Here is a 15,607-nt window from a genome sequence, read left to right as displayed (position 1 = left end):
AATTTGGAAGCAACTTCTTCTCACTTGGCAAGAAAGATCCCTTTAAGTTAGCATTACACCTTGCAATCACTTGTGGTCTACTGTGCTTTTAACATCTTTCCCCTTAACCATTTATGCAGAGAACCAAAATTAGGATTGCAAAAGTGAAAACAATCACTAGAAGGGCCATGTGACACATGCTTGGTAAAGGACTAACACAGTTTGCCCTTAATAACTGTTGAATTATGGAGGGAATATACATCAACACGTATCTATTTCCTTTGAGATTCCGGTTAACTTTTGTTGACTCAACTGTTTGCTTTATTTTTTTGTTTTATGTATTTTACTCATATCAGTGCTGCTCACATGAATTTATTTTGGTAAAAAGTTAAACAAACAAAAGAGAATTGCATGAAACAGTGAACTGAAGTTAGGTAGCAAGTGTTAAATCATCCATTTTGTAGGCTCTAGCCAAGGAAATGACTAATTAGTTCAATCAATGTGTGAAATCCCACCAACCTTCCATTTCACTGCTTCTTAGCTCTTTCTGCCTTTTTAGGGTTTCTAGGTGACAATGCCAAAGTAACCGCAGAAGCCACAGCTAATAAAAATAACCCACCCAAATTCCTCTTGCAGGAAGCAGCCTTCCCTAACCCTACTGGTCGCCCAACATTTGAACTAGAAAACTCATTCCTGGCCATTGGCTGTGCTGGCAGGGGCTGATGGGAGTTGTAGCCCCAAATATCCGAAGGCTAGCACATTGGGGGAGGATGCTAGTGGGTTAGGAATTATTTCACGCCCCGTCATCAGTCCCAGCCTTTCAACCTTCAAACCATACTTGTCTGCCCACTTCCCTCTTCCTCATCCCATCATCTCTGTTTTAGGAGATTTTGTTTGTGCCGCTCCTTGTCCAGGCAGCTTGGAATGATTAGCAGTTGCCTGTCCACACTATTTCAGCCAAATCAATGTCAAGACGTTTCATTGCCAAAGAAAGAATACAATTACATATTTCCACACCATACAATGTGTTTTGTAATGGACACATTTTCTGTGGAAATTGTCACTGCTATATATTGTAAATTTTCAACAAAAGCCATTTCTTTTTCACCAGCTTAATTAGTAATGTAATGGTTATACATGATTACTACATACCGTATTTTTCGCTCGATAACACGCACCTGACCATAACACGCACATCGTTTTTAGAGGAGGAAAACAAGGGAAAAAACATTCTGAATGAAACAGTAGATGTATCATTTTTGTGCTTCATGCTGTGGCCACAGACATGTGATCTGATGGTGAATTTGGGGTGACCCAATGCAAAAATCCTGAGAATCCCTGTGGATCCATGTTTTGTAACCACGTTTTTGCACCATTGCAGCCCCAAGCAACAGTGGGTGCGTGATTTTGGGGGGGGGGGCAGGCTGTAGCCATGGACATGCTATGTGCTCTGATGGTGAATTTGGGGTGACCCAATGCAAAGATCCTGAGGATCCATGTTTTGTAACCACGTTTTTGCACCATTGCAGCCCCAGGCAACAGTGGGTGCGTGATTTAGGGGGGGGCAGGCTGTAGCCATGGACATGCTATGTGATCTGATGGTGAATTTGGGGTGACCCAATGCAAAGATCCTGAGGATCCATGTGGATCCATGCTTTTTAACCACATTTTTGCACCATTGCAGCCCCAGGCAACAGTGCGTGTGTGATTTTTGGGGGGCAGGCTGTAGCCATGGACATGCTATGTGATCTGATGGTGAATTTGGGGTGACCCAATGCAAAGATCCTGAGGATCCATGTGGATCCATGCTTTTTAACCACATTTTAAGTGGGGAAGGAAGGAAAAATACAGAATGGACAAGGAGCACGAGAGGGGTGTGCAGAGAAGCAGCTGGCTAAGAATGCAGGAGAGGGGTATAACGGGAGGGAGGAAAGGAAGGCAAAAGTTTTCCCTCACCTACCCACCCAAGCCAGCCAGCTCTCTCTCTCTCTCTCTCTCCCTCCTGCATGTTTTCAGCAGCACCGGAGCACAGAGACGACACTCTGCTTGCCTGGAGGGGAGGGGCTTTCCCTGCTCTTTGTTCCGTTTGAGCAAACACAGCAAGGAAACAGAGAAGGGTGGGCAGTAAGACCCTGAGGCAGAATGCAGGAAAGCAGCCACTTCCTCTTTTCAGGTTTCCCTTCTCCGAGACGCGCGATTTGATTTTTGCCTGATTTTTTTTGCCATTTGGCTCCAGGGACCACACATTCGCTCAATAACACGCACAGACATTTCCCCTTCCTTTTTAGGAGAAAAAATCTGCGTGTTATAGAGGGAAAAATACGGTAATTAGTAACATAATCCAGTGAAGGTGGAAGTGGGCAGTTTCAAAGTTGTAATTAACTTTTTCCAGAGGACTATTTGTGGTAAGCATGTATTAATTTGTATAATAAATAGAGGAACAGCATAGGAAGCTGCCTTATAAGAAGTCAGAGCATTGATCCATCTACCTTGACTTGCCGCAGTTCTTTACTTTTCCTGTAAAGTTAGAACATCCTAGGTACAGTGGTACCTCAGGTTACAGACACTTCAGGTTACATACGCTTCAGGTTACAGACTCCGCTAACCCAGAAATAGTGCTTCAGGTTAAGAACTTTGCTTCAAGATGAGAACAGAAATCGTGCTCCAGCGGCGCTGTGGCAGCAGGAGGCCCCATTAGCTAAAGTGGTGCTTCAGGTTAAGAACAGTTTCAGGTTAAGAACGGACTTCCGGAACGAATTAAGTACTTAACCCGAGGTACCACTGTATACACTTTTTGTTGCACAAGATAACTGATGGCAATCAAAAATGAAGGGAAACAAATAATGATTTGATTGTATGTGACTACTAAGCAATTCTTTACAAAGAGTGGAATCCAAAGAATTTTATACATGTGACTCTTTGTGCACATATGTCATTGCTTCCTTACCAGCTGCTTCACACACTTCCATAAGGTACACTGTGGATGAGCCACTGCATTAGGAAGTCCTTCACCCTCCACAACCCGGCAAAACAAAAAAGATATGCTGTATATGCAGTGTTCCACACATTTGTTCAAGTCCTAGCCTTTACAGGAACGTCGCTATATATAACATATCCAATTAGCATCCAAAAGCACAGACACACACAAGAATATTTGAAAAAGATTAAATTGTAATAATGAAGTCCTTCCTTGACATTTCCAGTCATCAGCTGTTATTTGGTAGAGATGTAAACACTAATAGGTAATTAAAATTTAGTAAGTGAGCAGCATATTTAAAAAAAAAAAAATCACCCAAAGAAGGACAGAACTTTCTTTATGTATGCCACAACAGCAGCAAGAATACTTATTGCAAAGTACTGGAAGACACAAGATCTACCCACCCGGGAAGAATGGCAGATGAAGGTGATGGACTACATGGAACTGGCGGAAATGACTGGCAGAATCCGAGACCAGCGAGAAGAGTCGGTGGAGGAAGATTGGAAGAAATTTAAAGACTATTTACAGAAACATTGTAAAATTAATGAATGTTAGAAGGATGTTGGAATGATGTTATGTGACTTTAGCAGGAATGATATAAAGGATTTGGGAAAAACTGACTGTTAATTGGTGAAAGGAGGGAAATTAAAGCTACATTATACTAAGATAAATTACAGGACTAAAATTTGAAAAGATGGAAAGGATTTGCTGAAATAGATAATCGATCTAGAATACAAAAAAGGGAGGTGTGAGGAGGTCAAGGAAATAAGCTAATGAAAGATAAGTAATGGGAAGATTTGTTGTATTTTTCTTTGTTTTTTCTTTTTTGTTTAATGGATTTTATTTTTCTGTTTGTTTTTTTTCTCCTTTGTATTTTATCCTTTTTTCTTTGCCTATTGTGATGTGCTGTATTGGTTTTTTGTATAAAATGATGTTTTTTACTTTTTCTTTTTGTACCCCTTAAACTTTAATAAATATTATTAAAAATTTAAAAAAATTTAAAAAAATTCACAAGAAAGTTATTTGACAGCCTTAAAAGACAGTGAATATTCCCTTAAAGTGCATGGGGAAAATGCCACCGTCATCCCCCTGATTAATTTATCTTAAGATGAAACCACCATTTAGGACTATATAGTCATCAGCAACTGAGATGTACTGAGATTTACAGAGTGTAAAATAAGGTTTCAGATCAAGTGTTGGTACTTGCCATAAAAGTATGGGACTAGATTTCCTACCTGTCTTCCTCCGGAATGGCACCTGTGCCTTGAATTCATACATGACAAGTAAGAAATTTATTAGGCAAGGCTTTCCCCCCACAACTGCATTTCCATATCGAGCTAATCCCGGGGTACAGAACCCATCTATGATACGTAGACTCTATACTGTACTGGTAGACTTCAGATATGAATGTTGCTTGGGATGTCCTAAATGGTTTCAAGAGTTCTTTAAGAAAAAAAGACAGTGAAAGAGAGAAGTTTACTTCTCTATATCTGTATTTGTATTTATATTCATGTATACATATATTCATATCCTGAAGCCACATTCCAATTCATGAGGATGCTGATTTCAATGTCCTTAATACTAGGTTGCTCATCACTAACTCCTGCTTGGATCATGCAAAAGACCAGGTCAGCACAGTGCCTGCACCTCTTGGGTTCACGCTTGATAGTACCTGATGCTATTCATGGCCCAGTATTACGCATATAGGTAATGATTACCTATGTGAGCAGAGCAAAGAGACTGAAAGGTTTTTGTACTACAGCAGATTCCTCTTCACTGTGCCCCACAGCCGACTTAAATACAAACACTGTGCTCTTTTGGGATGGGGAACTGCAATGCAGATGGGCAGTGCTTCTGTTTTGGGGTTGCTAGTGGTGGTTTTCTTACAATGTCCTGTACCCTTTGCCAGAAACTGGATTCACGTATATTGCGGCAACTTGTTTTCTCGCTGTGCTTTGACCTTTTCCCCTCCAAAAGTGCATAAATCGTCTTTTCCCCACCTTTTTGTTTGACTTATATTTTATGCATTCAAATTAAATTGCAACAAGCTTTAAAATTCTATCACCTGTCACACATGTTTGTTGAGAAAACAACTTTTATATTTAGAGCTCTAGAGAGCGAGAGAGTGTTATATACTGCATAATAGGAGAACTGACTGTGGAGGTTACAGAAATCATTACACTGTTTTGATGCATGATACCCATGGGCAAATTTCCCAGTTGTAATGTTGGGGTTTCTATGTGTGGAACAAGAGCATTATAAGAACATGCCCACTATCCTCAGGCTCTGCTTCTTCTGAAATTCTTACTGGCTGTGAGGTAAATACCCGCCTCTGGAATAAAAGCTGTTGGGAAGGCTTAACCTTGTGAGTTAAAAAAAGTAATATAATCAACTGGAATAACGAATAAATGAGACCTAAGGACCCTCTTAATACGATGTCTCTAAAGTGACTCTTTCTATACCACAGCTTTAAATAAACCTGAGACTGTTTCCCAGCAGTGGTATTTTCCCCCAAGGTGTAATATCTTAGTTGTCACTATGATTGATGTTTCCTTTGAACAAATGACCCTTTTAAACTAGATAAAACTGAGTATCTTACAATAGAGGTGCCATGCTCTAGCTTTTGTTTTATGAAGAAAAACTGTTTCTCAAGGAAAGTGTGGGATGTTTTGGTGGCCATTTGCTTTAGCATAATGATCCTAGTATTTTGAAAAATTAGCCTTTTAATAATTGGATTCGGTGGAGTGCCACATAGCTGTCATAGTGAATAACAATTCACTCCATCAGTTCAAAGCTACTAGTCACAGAACATATAGTATTCTTATAATGCCAGATATACCTAACTTTTAGAATTTAAAATTTTATGATCTGAACATTTGATGATGCTTAAAAGGAATACTGGGACTATCATCTAATAGACTTGACTGAACAAGTCTTAAAATGGGACTTTCATTGGCAGCTTTACTGAAATTATTTAGTAATACTTTCCTTCAATGCATTTTTCTATTGAAAGGTATAGTCTCTTCCATCGCATCTTGAAGAACATTGAAGAAAATGAAGGTGGCCTTGACAATTTTACAAAGAGTTACCAAACATTTGGAGTCAACAGATTTATTGATGGAGGATTGTACTGTAAGGAATGGGCTCCTGGGGCAGAAGCTGTGTTTCTTACCGGAGACTTCAGTAAGTATTTTCAAGCACATGTTTTATGTCTTATCCTCTGTATGCGTCTTGGAGTTGATTCTGTTTTTATGCCTATATTTTCATGGGTCTGCACATTAGGTCTTTTAAATAAAGGTTTGCCAGCTTCAGGGCTAAGTGCAAAATTCGTTGTTGCCAGGTTATCACTACAATCTTAACAGTATATCAGAAAATGCAATTTGATGTTGAGAGGGGAATGTGTGAGTGAACAATGGGTGGCATTCACTGATGCTTAATGGAAGACCTAGGTTCAAATCTCTTAATTAACCATGAAACACACCAGGTGAACTTTCTGGTTCACTATTTGTCAGTCGAACCTGGCTCACAGGATTGCTGTGAAGATAAAATTGGGGGTGGTGATCGACACACCATGTATGCCACCTTGAACTTCTTGGACAAAAGGCAGGTTGCAAATAAAATGTTAAATACATCTAGACACATTAATTTAAAACTTCTCTAATTAAGAGAAAATAGTAGGTTTTTGTTTTTTTAATATCCTTTTGAATGACTATTTGGAAAAGATGGGACTGCTATTGGAAAGACATGGCAGTAGAGCCCAACTGACTTCAAGGTCCTTCACCTTTTGGCATTTGTGGTATAAAGGCAACTGAAGTGACTCTACAGAAGTGACTTCAAGAAGTGCCACACCTTTCTGGGAATTTTATCATTTGGACTAGAAGTGTCTTAAGTGCAGCCTTCTAGTATTCTCTGTCCAGTTCTTTGGACTCTGCAAGGCCACACCCATTTCCCAGACTACATTGGCTCTGCTCTGAGCCCTCCTTAAGTCCTTTGGATGACTGGAATGCATTATTGAGCTGTGGCAGTGCCTCTTGATTGATGTAGAATAGAAAGATGTTCCTCCTGAAGAAGTTGGCTTTCAATAAAAGAAAAGGCAAGGAAAAGAAACCCTGCAATGGGGAGAAATAAGGGTAAGGTGAAATCCTATGTTTACTCAGATATAAGTCTTACTGAATTTGGTGGGGGCTTGCTCGGTGGGGGTTATGACACAAACTTATGGTGGCAAAACACGTATTATAAATTCCTTGTCAAGCTTTCTGGCAATGTGGACAGAGGTTTAAATGGAATGAGGTAAACTAAGAATCACCACTGAAGACAGCAATTGGAAGTTGCTGTGAGCAAAAGTAATAACATGGGCAGCATAGTTTTAGATAGACCAGAGCGAAAAACATTACAGTAATCAAGATGTGAAATATTAAAGGTCAAATAAGCATTTTTGAAGTTGAAACAGAGAAAGGAAAATATGAGCTTGAGCAACACTGCTAAATATAAAAATGACAAGATTTGACAACAGAATCAATTTGGGGGAAAGAGAAAAGTCAAAAATTGTACTAAGACACTACATGTAATCAAGTTTGTGGAACATAATTTTCAACAGGGAATGTGTGTGTGTGATTTTTTTCATCCTAAATAATCAGCTGTTTGACCTATATTAAGCTTCAGGTGGCAATGATATATGAAGACAGAAGTAGCCAAAGGATGATCAGGAATGTAGTAATGATTAGCAGTAGAAAAAAGAAAAGTAATGTTGAAAGCTGTCAGCATAGAAAAGCTACTGGAATCTAAAAGAGGAAATGAATTTTCAGTGTGTGAAAAAAGATGGATCACGAACAATGGATCTGAAGATCCCCCACAGACTGAGTAGAAAAGAGAAAACTGCTGGCAAATGCTGAAAGCATATAAAACATAAAATATAAAAACAAAACCAAGTGAAAACTCCAAAATGCTAGACTAAAAAGAAATGTGGCGAAGAGAATCAAAAGCAGCATCTATACTGGCGAATAAAGAATTTAAGGCCATGATTCTTTCCTAAGAGATTATTACTCATGAAAAAGGTCTTACTAATGTTTGCAGGTTGAAGAGACCAAAAGCCAGATTGAAATGGGGGTAAAGAAGTTACTCAAAATATCCTGAGACAAATGGATACCAGTCAATCAACAACCTGATAACAATACAGAAGAGTAGCAAAAAACAAACAAAAAGTCTGTTTTTTAGTAGAAGGCATTGGTTGGGAGGTTGACAGGGGCTTGCATAAGGAAGGAAACCTTATATAACACATTCTGATCCTGCAGGGTCAACACGTAAAGCACAGTCGAACGAAACTGAAATTAGAAAGTTGATAGCAGAAATTAGATGTACTTGGCTTACAGACAGCAAACTTGTAAATTGCTCTAAGAGCTTGACGTGCTTATTTTCATTCAATAACTGGCTGACATACTCTTAATTTGAGTGTCTTAATTGATTTGGGTTTTAAAAAGAGCATTAAAAAAATATTCTAGTGCCAGAAAACATCTTTCAAATAGAACTTGTTTGCTGTGTCTCTCGTGATTTACAACAAATGAACCTTACTGGTTCCATGCAATAGCGCTAAGTGTTCAGTGATCAAATGCTGAGTGAAGCGCTAGTTTCATTTAGCTACTAAGTGTGCATCTGCTATTGTGAATGCCAGTATATCCTGGTCCCAAAAAACAACTTGAAAGGGAAGAATAAGTTCACCACTGGTCACTCCATATATGCACGTGACATGCTGATTGGAAGATATAATCTGATCTTTGGTTTTCACACATAACCTTCTAGTTTAGTACCTTTAGCTTTGCACTGAGATGATTGGGCTGGACGCATTTACATTTTTATTATGTATGTCAGTCTTCCTCCAGGGTGACCAGAGGCAAAGAATGTGGATTCTGTACCTTTTAAATAATTCGATAGAAAAGGGACATTTACCAGATTCTGCATGTCATGCAAAACTCTCCCCAGTGTTCTTAAATGGATTGAATGCATCTCTTTATAAACTTAACACCACTACTTCAAGATGCTAATAAAACTAATCAGTAAGATGTCTGGACTGAACTTTCCTTTAGTCTTCTAGATGAAAAATTATGTCAGTTGCCCTATATATCTTACTCATCATCAGTCAAAGTAGAAGATTTATTCCCAAGGGGGCAGTTAATGGAATCAAAAGGCCTAAGGAGTGGAAGTTGTCATTAAATGCAGATGGGTATTAGTAATATTCCCAGGAGGAATTGGGCTGCAAAATCCCGAAGACATAGAATCAAGTTGCTAGTGATGTGCTTGCTTTAATATTATATCATTTTCACCTACCTTTACATTTCAGTTATGTTAAAATACCTCAAATTTAGTTTGGTTTCTGTTTTTATACTTCGTACAGCACCTAGTAGGTTTTAGGGGCTTTGGAAATAAATCAAATTAAATACAGAATGTATTATTAACTTGGGAGCTTTTTGGAACTCAGAACTGAGTTTCTAGAAACTAAACTAAAACCTAGAATGCCAGATTCCTTTTAAAACTTCTTTTACCAAGTAACTGCTTCATTATGAGCAGAGAAGGTGTACCAGGCCTGGAACTAAACTAGCTTCTCTCTCCCTCCTTCTGTCTCTGGAAGTTCAGTCTTTGTTCTCTTCCTGTTTCTTTTGCAGTGAGAATTGCTTAGCTTCCATCTGCCCATGACACTGCAGGATGAGAAATAAGTATGTGTGAGTGAGAGTACACACCATCCTTTATTTTAACTTTTAGTGTGGGCCTCCAGTTGCGCTGAACCAAACGTCTCTTGACTTACCCCAAAAAAGCCACTCAAGACTATTAAAAGAACATTCACAGCATTACGATTTGTCAATTAGTAGTTTTAAAAGCTTAGTAAATCATGTATATGAGGCAATTAGTAAGCTGAAGCTCTGATACGAGAGGCGGTATTGACATTATAGTTTCCTGAAAAGCTTCTGGTAAATGACACTGAATATTTTATTTACACATTTTATTGCTTAGTAACTAAGGGAGTACAAGCAAAATATCAGTATCTTAGAGTTTGCCACTTCACAATAAAAGTCTTGTTCATGTATATTTAGAACCTTGATAGATGGTTTAAGACAGAACCCACACCCTGGTGCCCTCCAAATCTTTTTTGACTGCACCTGTCATCTGCTCTAGCCCACACAGCTGGGGATAATGTATTTCAGACTAACTATGTATTTCAGTCTAATTGTATAGAGCTTCTCTAGCTGCTGTTCATGAACGCATGGCACTGACATGGAGAAACTTCACAAGATTGGCTCAACTACATAGTGTGCAGAAAGCTGACATTATGGTCAGTTGTGTGGCTATAGTTCCATGTGGAAGTCACATTTTCCTGCAACTTCTGTGTCGGTTTCCTAAGAAATTGTTCCTGAGTGTTGATGTATGCTAAAAAAGCATGACTTGGAATGTCACATTATTTGACACTTGGCAGTTCCCCCCCTTGAATTTTTATCGTACTGAAACTTTAAGTGCTGTTGGTTTCATGGCAGTGAATCAGTGCAGTTTTCTGTTTTCTTTTTCTTTTAAAAAGGCAACATAAAGTATTTAACCTCTGCCATTGCATAGCCTCTTGGGAATCTGTGATATTACATTCATACTGAATTGGTAGTTTTGGGAAACCCTGGCCCCATGACTTTAGCATCATGGGGATGAGCCACACATTTGCCCCCCATACCTCTCTTTCTTCAGCAGCAGTTTGGAAGCTTCTGCAGCTTGCTGTGATGTCGCCAACTTGTACAAACTTAACTATGCTTTGTTGAAACAAGCCCACTTCAAACCATGCAAACCTGCTTGCAGCTGTGCTGCAGTAGCAGACAAGAATGAGCAGGCGTAGCACACATGAGCTGCGGTGGAGCACTGGGTGCATACACAGCTACTAACTAAATGCAGCTTTGGCATGCGGATTTTGCTTAATGTAGTCAGTCTGAAATATGATTACTGGGCTGGGTTGTTGAGCTTGTGAGAAATTGAAGTTTTCAGATGGCGCTGAATAAGTGTCAGCGCCCATTCCCTTTCCTATCAGGATAGCTGGGCAGAGGAGAGAGGTACTTGTTCTCCCAGCCAAGCAGAAGATGCATCTTGGAGACAGATTCTGCTTGCCTTAGATCAGGTATGTCCAACAGGTAGATTGTAATCTTACAGTCGATCATGGTGGCGTTACAGGTAGATCGCAGGATTAATCTAAGTGATCGTGGGGGTCCTCCTGACCGATCCCCCCGAAAAGCTCAGCAACAACCGTGGCCACTCGTACCCCTAAAAAGCTCAACAACTCCTGGCAATGACAATAGGTAGATCACTGCCAGTTTTATTATAGTGAGTCTCTTGGTAGCTGGACGTGCCTACCTTAGATGACCTAGCAGACTCCAGTTGTCCTCTCTATAACTATATATTTCAAACAGCTGCTTGCGAACCCCCCCCCCCCGCTGAAATATATCACTTCCTCTACACCCTTATAATAATAATATTTAATAATAATTTATTATTTATACCCTGCCCATCTGGCTGGGTTTCCCCAGCCACTCTAGGTGACTCCCAACAGAATATTAAAAACACGCTAAAACATCAAACATTAAAAACCTCCCTAAACAGGGTTGCTTTCAGGTGTCTTCTAAAAGTCAGATGGTTGTTTCCTTCCTTGACATCTGATAGGAGGGCGTTCCACAGGGCGGGCCCCACTACTGAGAAGACCCTCTGCTTGGTTCCCTGTAACCTAACTTCTCGCAGTGAGGGAACTGCCAGAAGGCCCTCGGCGCTGGACCTTAGTGTCCGGGCTGAACAGTGGGGTGGAGACGCTCCTTATTGATTTATAGATCTCCAGCCTTGATTCCTGCCTGCAAAAAACCTATTGTCTGTGTGTTTGTGAAATGAAAAATGTAGGTGTTCTTGAAAACACTGTGTGTGTGTGTAATTGCTGAATATATTTACAGTATGTAGATACAAACTTCCAATGTGACTAAAGTACATTGCCAAAACTCAGTCAAGCAAAATGAACCAGGCATGAGTTGGAAGGCGATTGAAATGTCAGTGGTTAGGTGGGGGGGGGGGGGACTAGCATGTCCTCTCCCCACCCCCATGGAAGACCTGCATAGGGATACAGTTGAATTATTTTGTAATTGTACTAATGCTATTTCATTTTAGTGTTGCAAACCTTAATATACCTAGTCCCAATTACATGTTCTGTTGGTGAAAATGCATTTTATTCAGAAAAATAAGGAGCAAACCTTCGTCCCAGGTCGTCTGTTAACCTTTTCCTGTTGGCATAAATGTTAGAATAATAATGAGAAAGAGGTTAGGAACAGAAAAAGAAAGTTTTTTTGCAGCTGTCTGTATAGTCATGGCAGTTGGGTTCAAAATGAACTGATAGTGGACGTATATGGGGAGAATCCTAACATGTTCACAGATAAAGGAAAAGAAGAAAAGGAACTACTTCAAGAAATGTTAAGAAAGATCAGAGAGAGAAGATTGCATTTGGCAAGGACAGAGTCTCGGGAACAGAGGGCGCAAGGAAGAAAGAATAGTAAGATCAGCTGTATCAGTGATGGCAGAAACCTCTAAGTGAAATACAAAGAAAAAGTGCCATCAGTAGAATGTGTTGTCACAGATATGCACGAAGACACTTTTTAGTGCAATAATCTGGGCAAAATCTAGACTGAAAGGAATCAAGTAGGGAATTGACAAGCAGGAAGTTGAAACACTGAGAGAACGTGACACATTCTAGGCATGGACAGGAAGGGAAGTGGAACAGGGTAATGAGTGCTATCCAGTCACAAGGGATCAAGAAAGAGTTTGAGGATGGAAGGTACAAGAGCAAAACCACAAGCCAATTTATGAAAATGCCAGAAGACACTGCAAGCGCAGACTAATACATGAATCGGTGGAATAGGCTGGGGAGACAACAGATAGCAGACCGAGAAGAGAACTGGTTTTTTGATTCTTCTGCCTAATACCCTCAGTACATTTTGTAGAAAAGTGGGATATTAATGATTATCCTTTGTTGAAAATAATGGTCTGATAAGTAGATTGAAACAGAGGACTTTTTAACTGTAGCTTTTGCCAACCTGGGGCCTTGAGATGTTTTGGAGTATAGCTCCTATTGGCTCCAGCCAACACAACTGGTTTCATTAGAAGAAAACGGTGAAGGAAGATGGCGTTCAAAAGAAACATGAAGAAGAGGACCAGTAAGCACTCTGACAGGTATTATCAGGGAAGTATTGAGGAAAAAGCCTACGGAGGTAGAGGGAAACATGTGAAAGGAGGATGAAGAAAGGAGTTTTATGCTTAAAAAAATCTCAAAGTAGTAAGATTTATTGCACAGAAAGAAGCTTGGTCTTCATCTGCGCCCACTTTCTCATTTTACATACTAATGATGTATTTTAATACATGTTCAATATTTTAGTACTTTTCTTTTATTGCAGATAACTGGAATCCATTTTCTCACCCGTATAAGAAAATGGATTTTGGGAAATGGGAGTTGTTCATCCCACCTGGACCAGATGGATTTCATCCTGTGCCACATGGATCAAAACTAAAGGTGCTCGTTTCAAAATTGTACTTTTGCTCTATCCAGTCATTCTCAATTCACGATAGTGAAGTTTTTCCTGCTGTCTCTCTGATGTGCCAATTTATATTTTAAAGTTCAAAGGAGACTTGCAGATTCTTCTCTTCACCTACATGGCTTCCTGTCAAAATAATATAAAATAAAGGTATCAGGACACTGCAGTGAACAAAAGGGTTTATGGTGAATAAGGAAGGTGACTTTACTGCAAACCTAAAATGGCTGAATATGGTTAAGGGTTTAATAAATGTTGAGAGAAACCCAGGCAGAGGCTTACAAGTTACAGGGATGGGAATATTTAGAAAAGGTTGTTTTTTTCGTTTTTCAAAGTTATGTCCCCACCTTAAGGGAACTTGTGGAAATTTAATGATAAATGAATAAGCTTTGACTTGCATCCTGGGAAATGTGAATGCAGGATGTTCACAGAAGGGCACATCTTTGTCTCGACCTTCTTCTGCTTCCCTCTGAGAAGCCACTCTGGAGACTGAGTGTTGGGGCTGCTGGGGGGAAAAGCCATTGGCCAAAATTTGATGGAGAATTGAATCTAAGGAGCCATGACTGGAACCAGATTAACTGCCAGCTAAAGGCTCCATGCAACTGCCTGTGAAAGAGCTTAGAGTTTACATACTGCTGTAACAACATATTCTAGAGCAATTGACATGTTTTAGCTTTTTCAAAAGGATGTGTAAGTGGAATAATTTTGGAAATACCATAGAAATGACTGTAGATCAAAGGTACTGGGATGTACTGTAGAAGGTTCTCCCACATCCCAGGAAAGACATCAGGCGGTGATAAAGAACTGGTGCTGTGTTTTGTTTAATATGTATATCTAATACTCTGATCCATCCAACACTTAAGGACTACTTCATCAAATCCCCAGGTACAGTTAGGGGGGAAATATCTTACCTACAATATTAACCCTCAAAGAACCAGAATGTCTTTCATATATTTTACTATGCAGGCTTGGATGATGCTAATATCAATTCTATGTGTAGAATAAAGCTTTTTGCCTTTCTTCTTTGTCTAAGCAGCCTGATGTGTCCTCCTTGAACGTTTGCAGCTATAAGATGAGGGACACTTCAGAACAACACACACACACACAATCTCATACAAGAAGACGATGGGATCCAAGCCATATTCTTTTCCTCACATTTTTTAATAATAATAAAAAAGGATAAAGTTTTCCACAAATGCAAATTAATCTTTTGAAACTTCACCACTGTGGCACATGCCATCATGGCTCTAAAAGAAACAAGTGGGATAGGGTAATTTAGAAAATGCTGGTATTATTTTATTTTATTAAATAGATTTTTACCCCACCTTTCAGGGTCTCTACCTGCAGAAGGTGGCTTACAACACAATCAGTGAAAATAACAACATACTATATAATATTAAATTATTTAAAATAGCAAAACAACATTAGTGGGTCACTTGAAAAGAAAAGGCAAATAAGGACAATATGTTCTTAATGCTTAGATGTATTCAATATTAACATTAACTACCGTATATTCAGAATATTGATGATGGTTGCAGTCAGATATCATGATGGTAGCCCAGCTAATTTATAGATTTCATTCTAGGCTTGTTGGTAAATGATAGGAATGTTCTGGTTTCCTTTAAATTTACATTGAGCTGGAAAAAAAAATGCAAGAAATCTTAAATGAACTGTAAACTTTTACTATCTTTCAAACTGTGCAGAGATATTTAATAATTTAATATGCATTCAATCATTGGGTCAATTATCATATGGTGCATTACCAAACATTGATTTAGTAATATTTGAAATAAGTCACTTTCTGCTCAAGAACTAAAAAAAATTGAGCAGCCTGTGCAAGAGTAGTTCTGGGGACCTTTAATTTAGAATAGGGCACTGTGCATTTTTCCATATGAAAATAAATGAGGAGCAGAGGTCACAAACAAAGTTGGTTTATCAAAAGTCGTGCCTCTGCCTATTTTAAATTCTCCATACAGACTTCCCATTTTCTCGCTTAAGGGCTAGACCAAATATGCTGTTAAAACCCTTGTTTAAGATGAATTTGTTATTTTTGTCCAATCGTATTAACCTT

General features: G+C 39.1%; 1 protein-coding gene across 2 annotated transcripts in view; it reads left to right on the top strand.

Moving 5' to 3' along the window:
- The window catches only part of GBE1 (1,4-alpha-glucan branching enzyme 1), a 155,544-nt gene that overhangs the window by 35,683 nt on the left and 104,254 nt on the right, over window positions 1-15,607 (top strand). For both annotated transcript variants that reach the window (XM_083611558.1, XM_083611559.1), the window contains exons 2-3: window positions 5,970-6,139; window positions 13,402-13,517. In XM_083611558.1, coding sequence (XP_083467684.1) covers window positions 5,970-6,139; window positions 13,402-13,517 — 286 coding nt within the window. The remainder of the gene's footprint in view (window positions 1-5,969; window positions 6,140-13,401; window positions 13,518-15,607) is intronic.

The sequence above is a fragment of the Podarcis filfolensis genome (genome assembly GCF_964270895.1).
Source record: "Podarcis filfolensis genome assembly, chromosome: 4".
Classification (NCBI taxonomy): domain Eukaryota; kingdom Metazoa; phylum Chordata; class Lepidosauria; order Squamata; family Lacertidae; genus Podarcis; species Podarcis filfolensis.
Note: the sequence above shows the minus strand (reverse complement) of the source record. Positions and strands in the feature narration are given on the sequence as shown.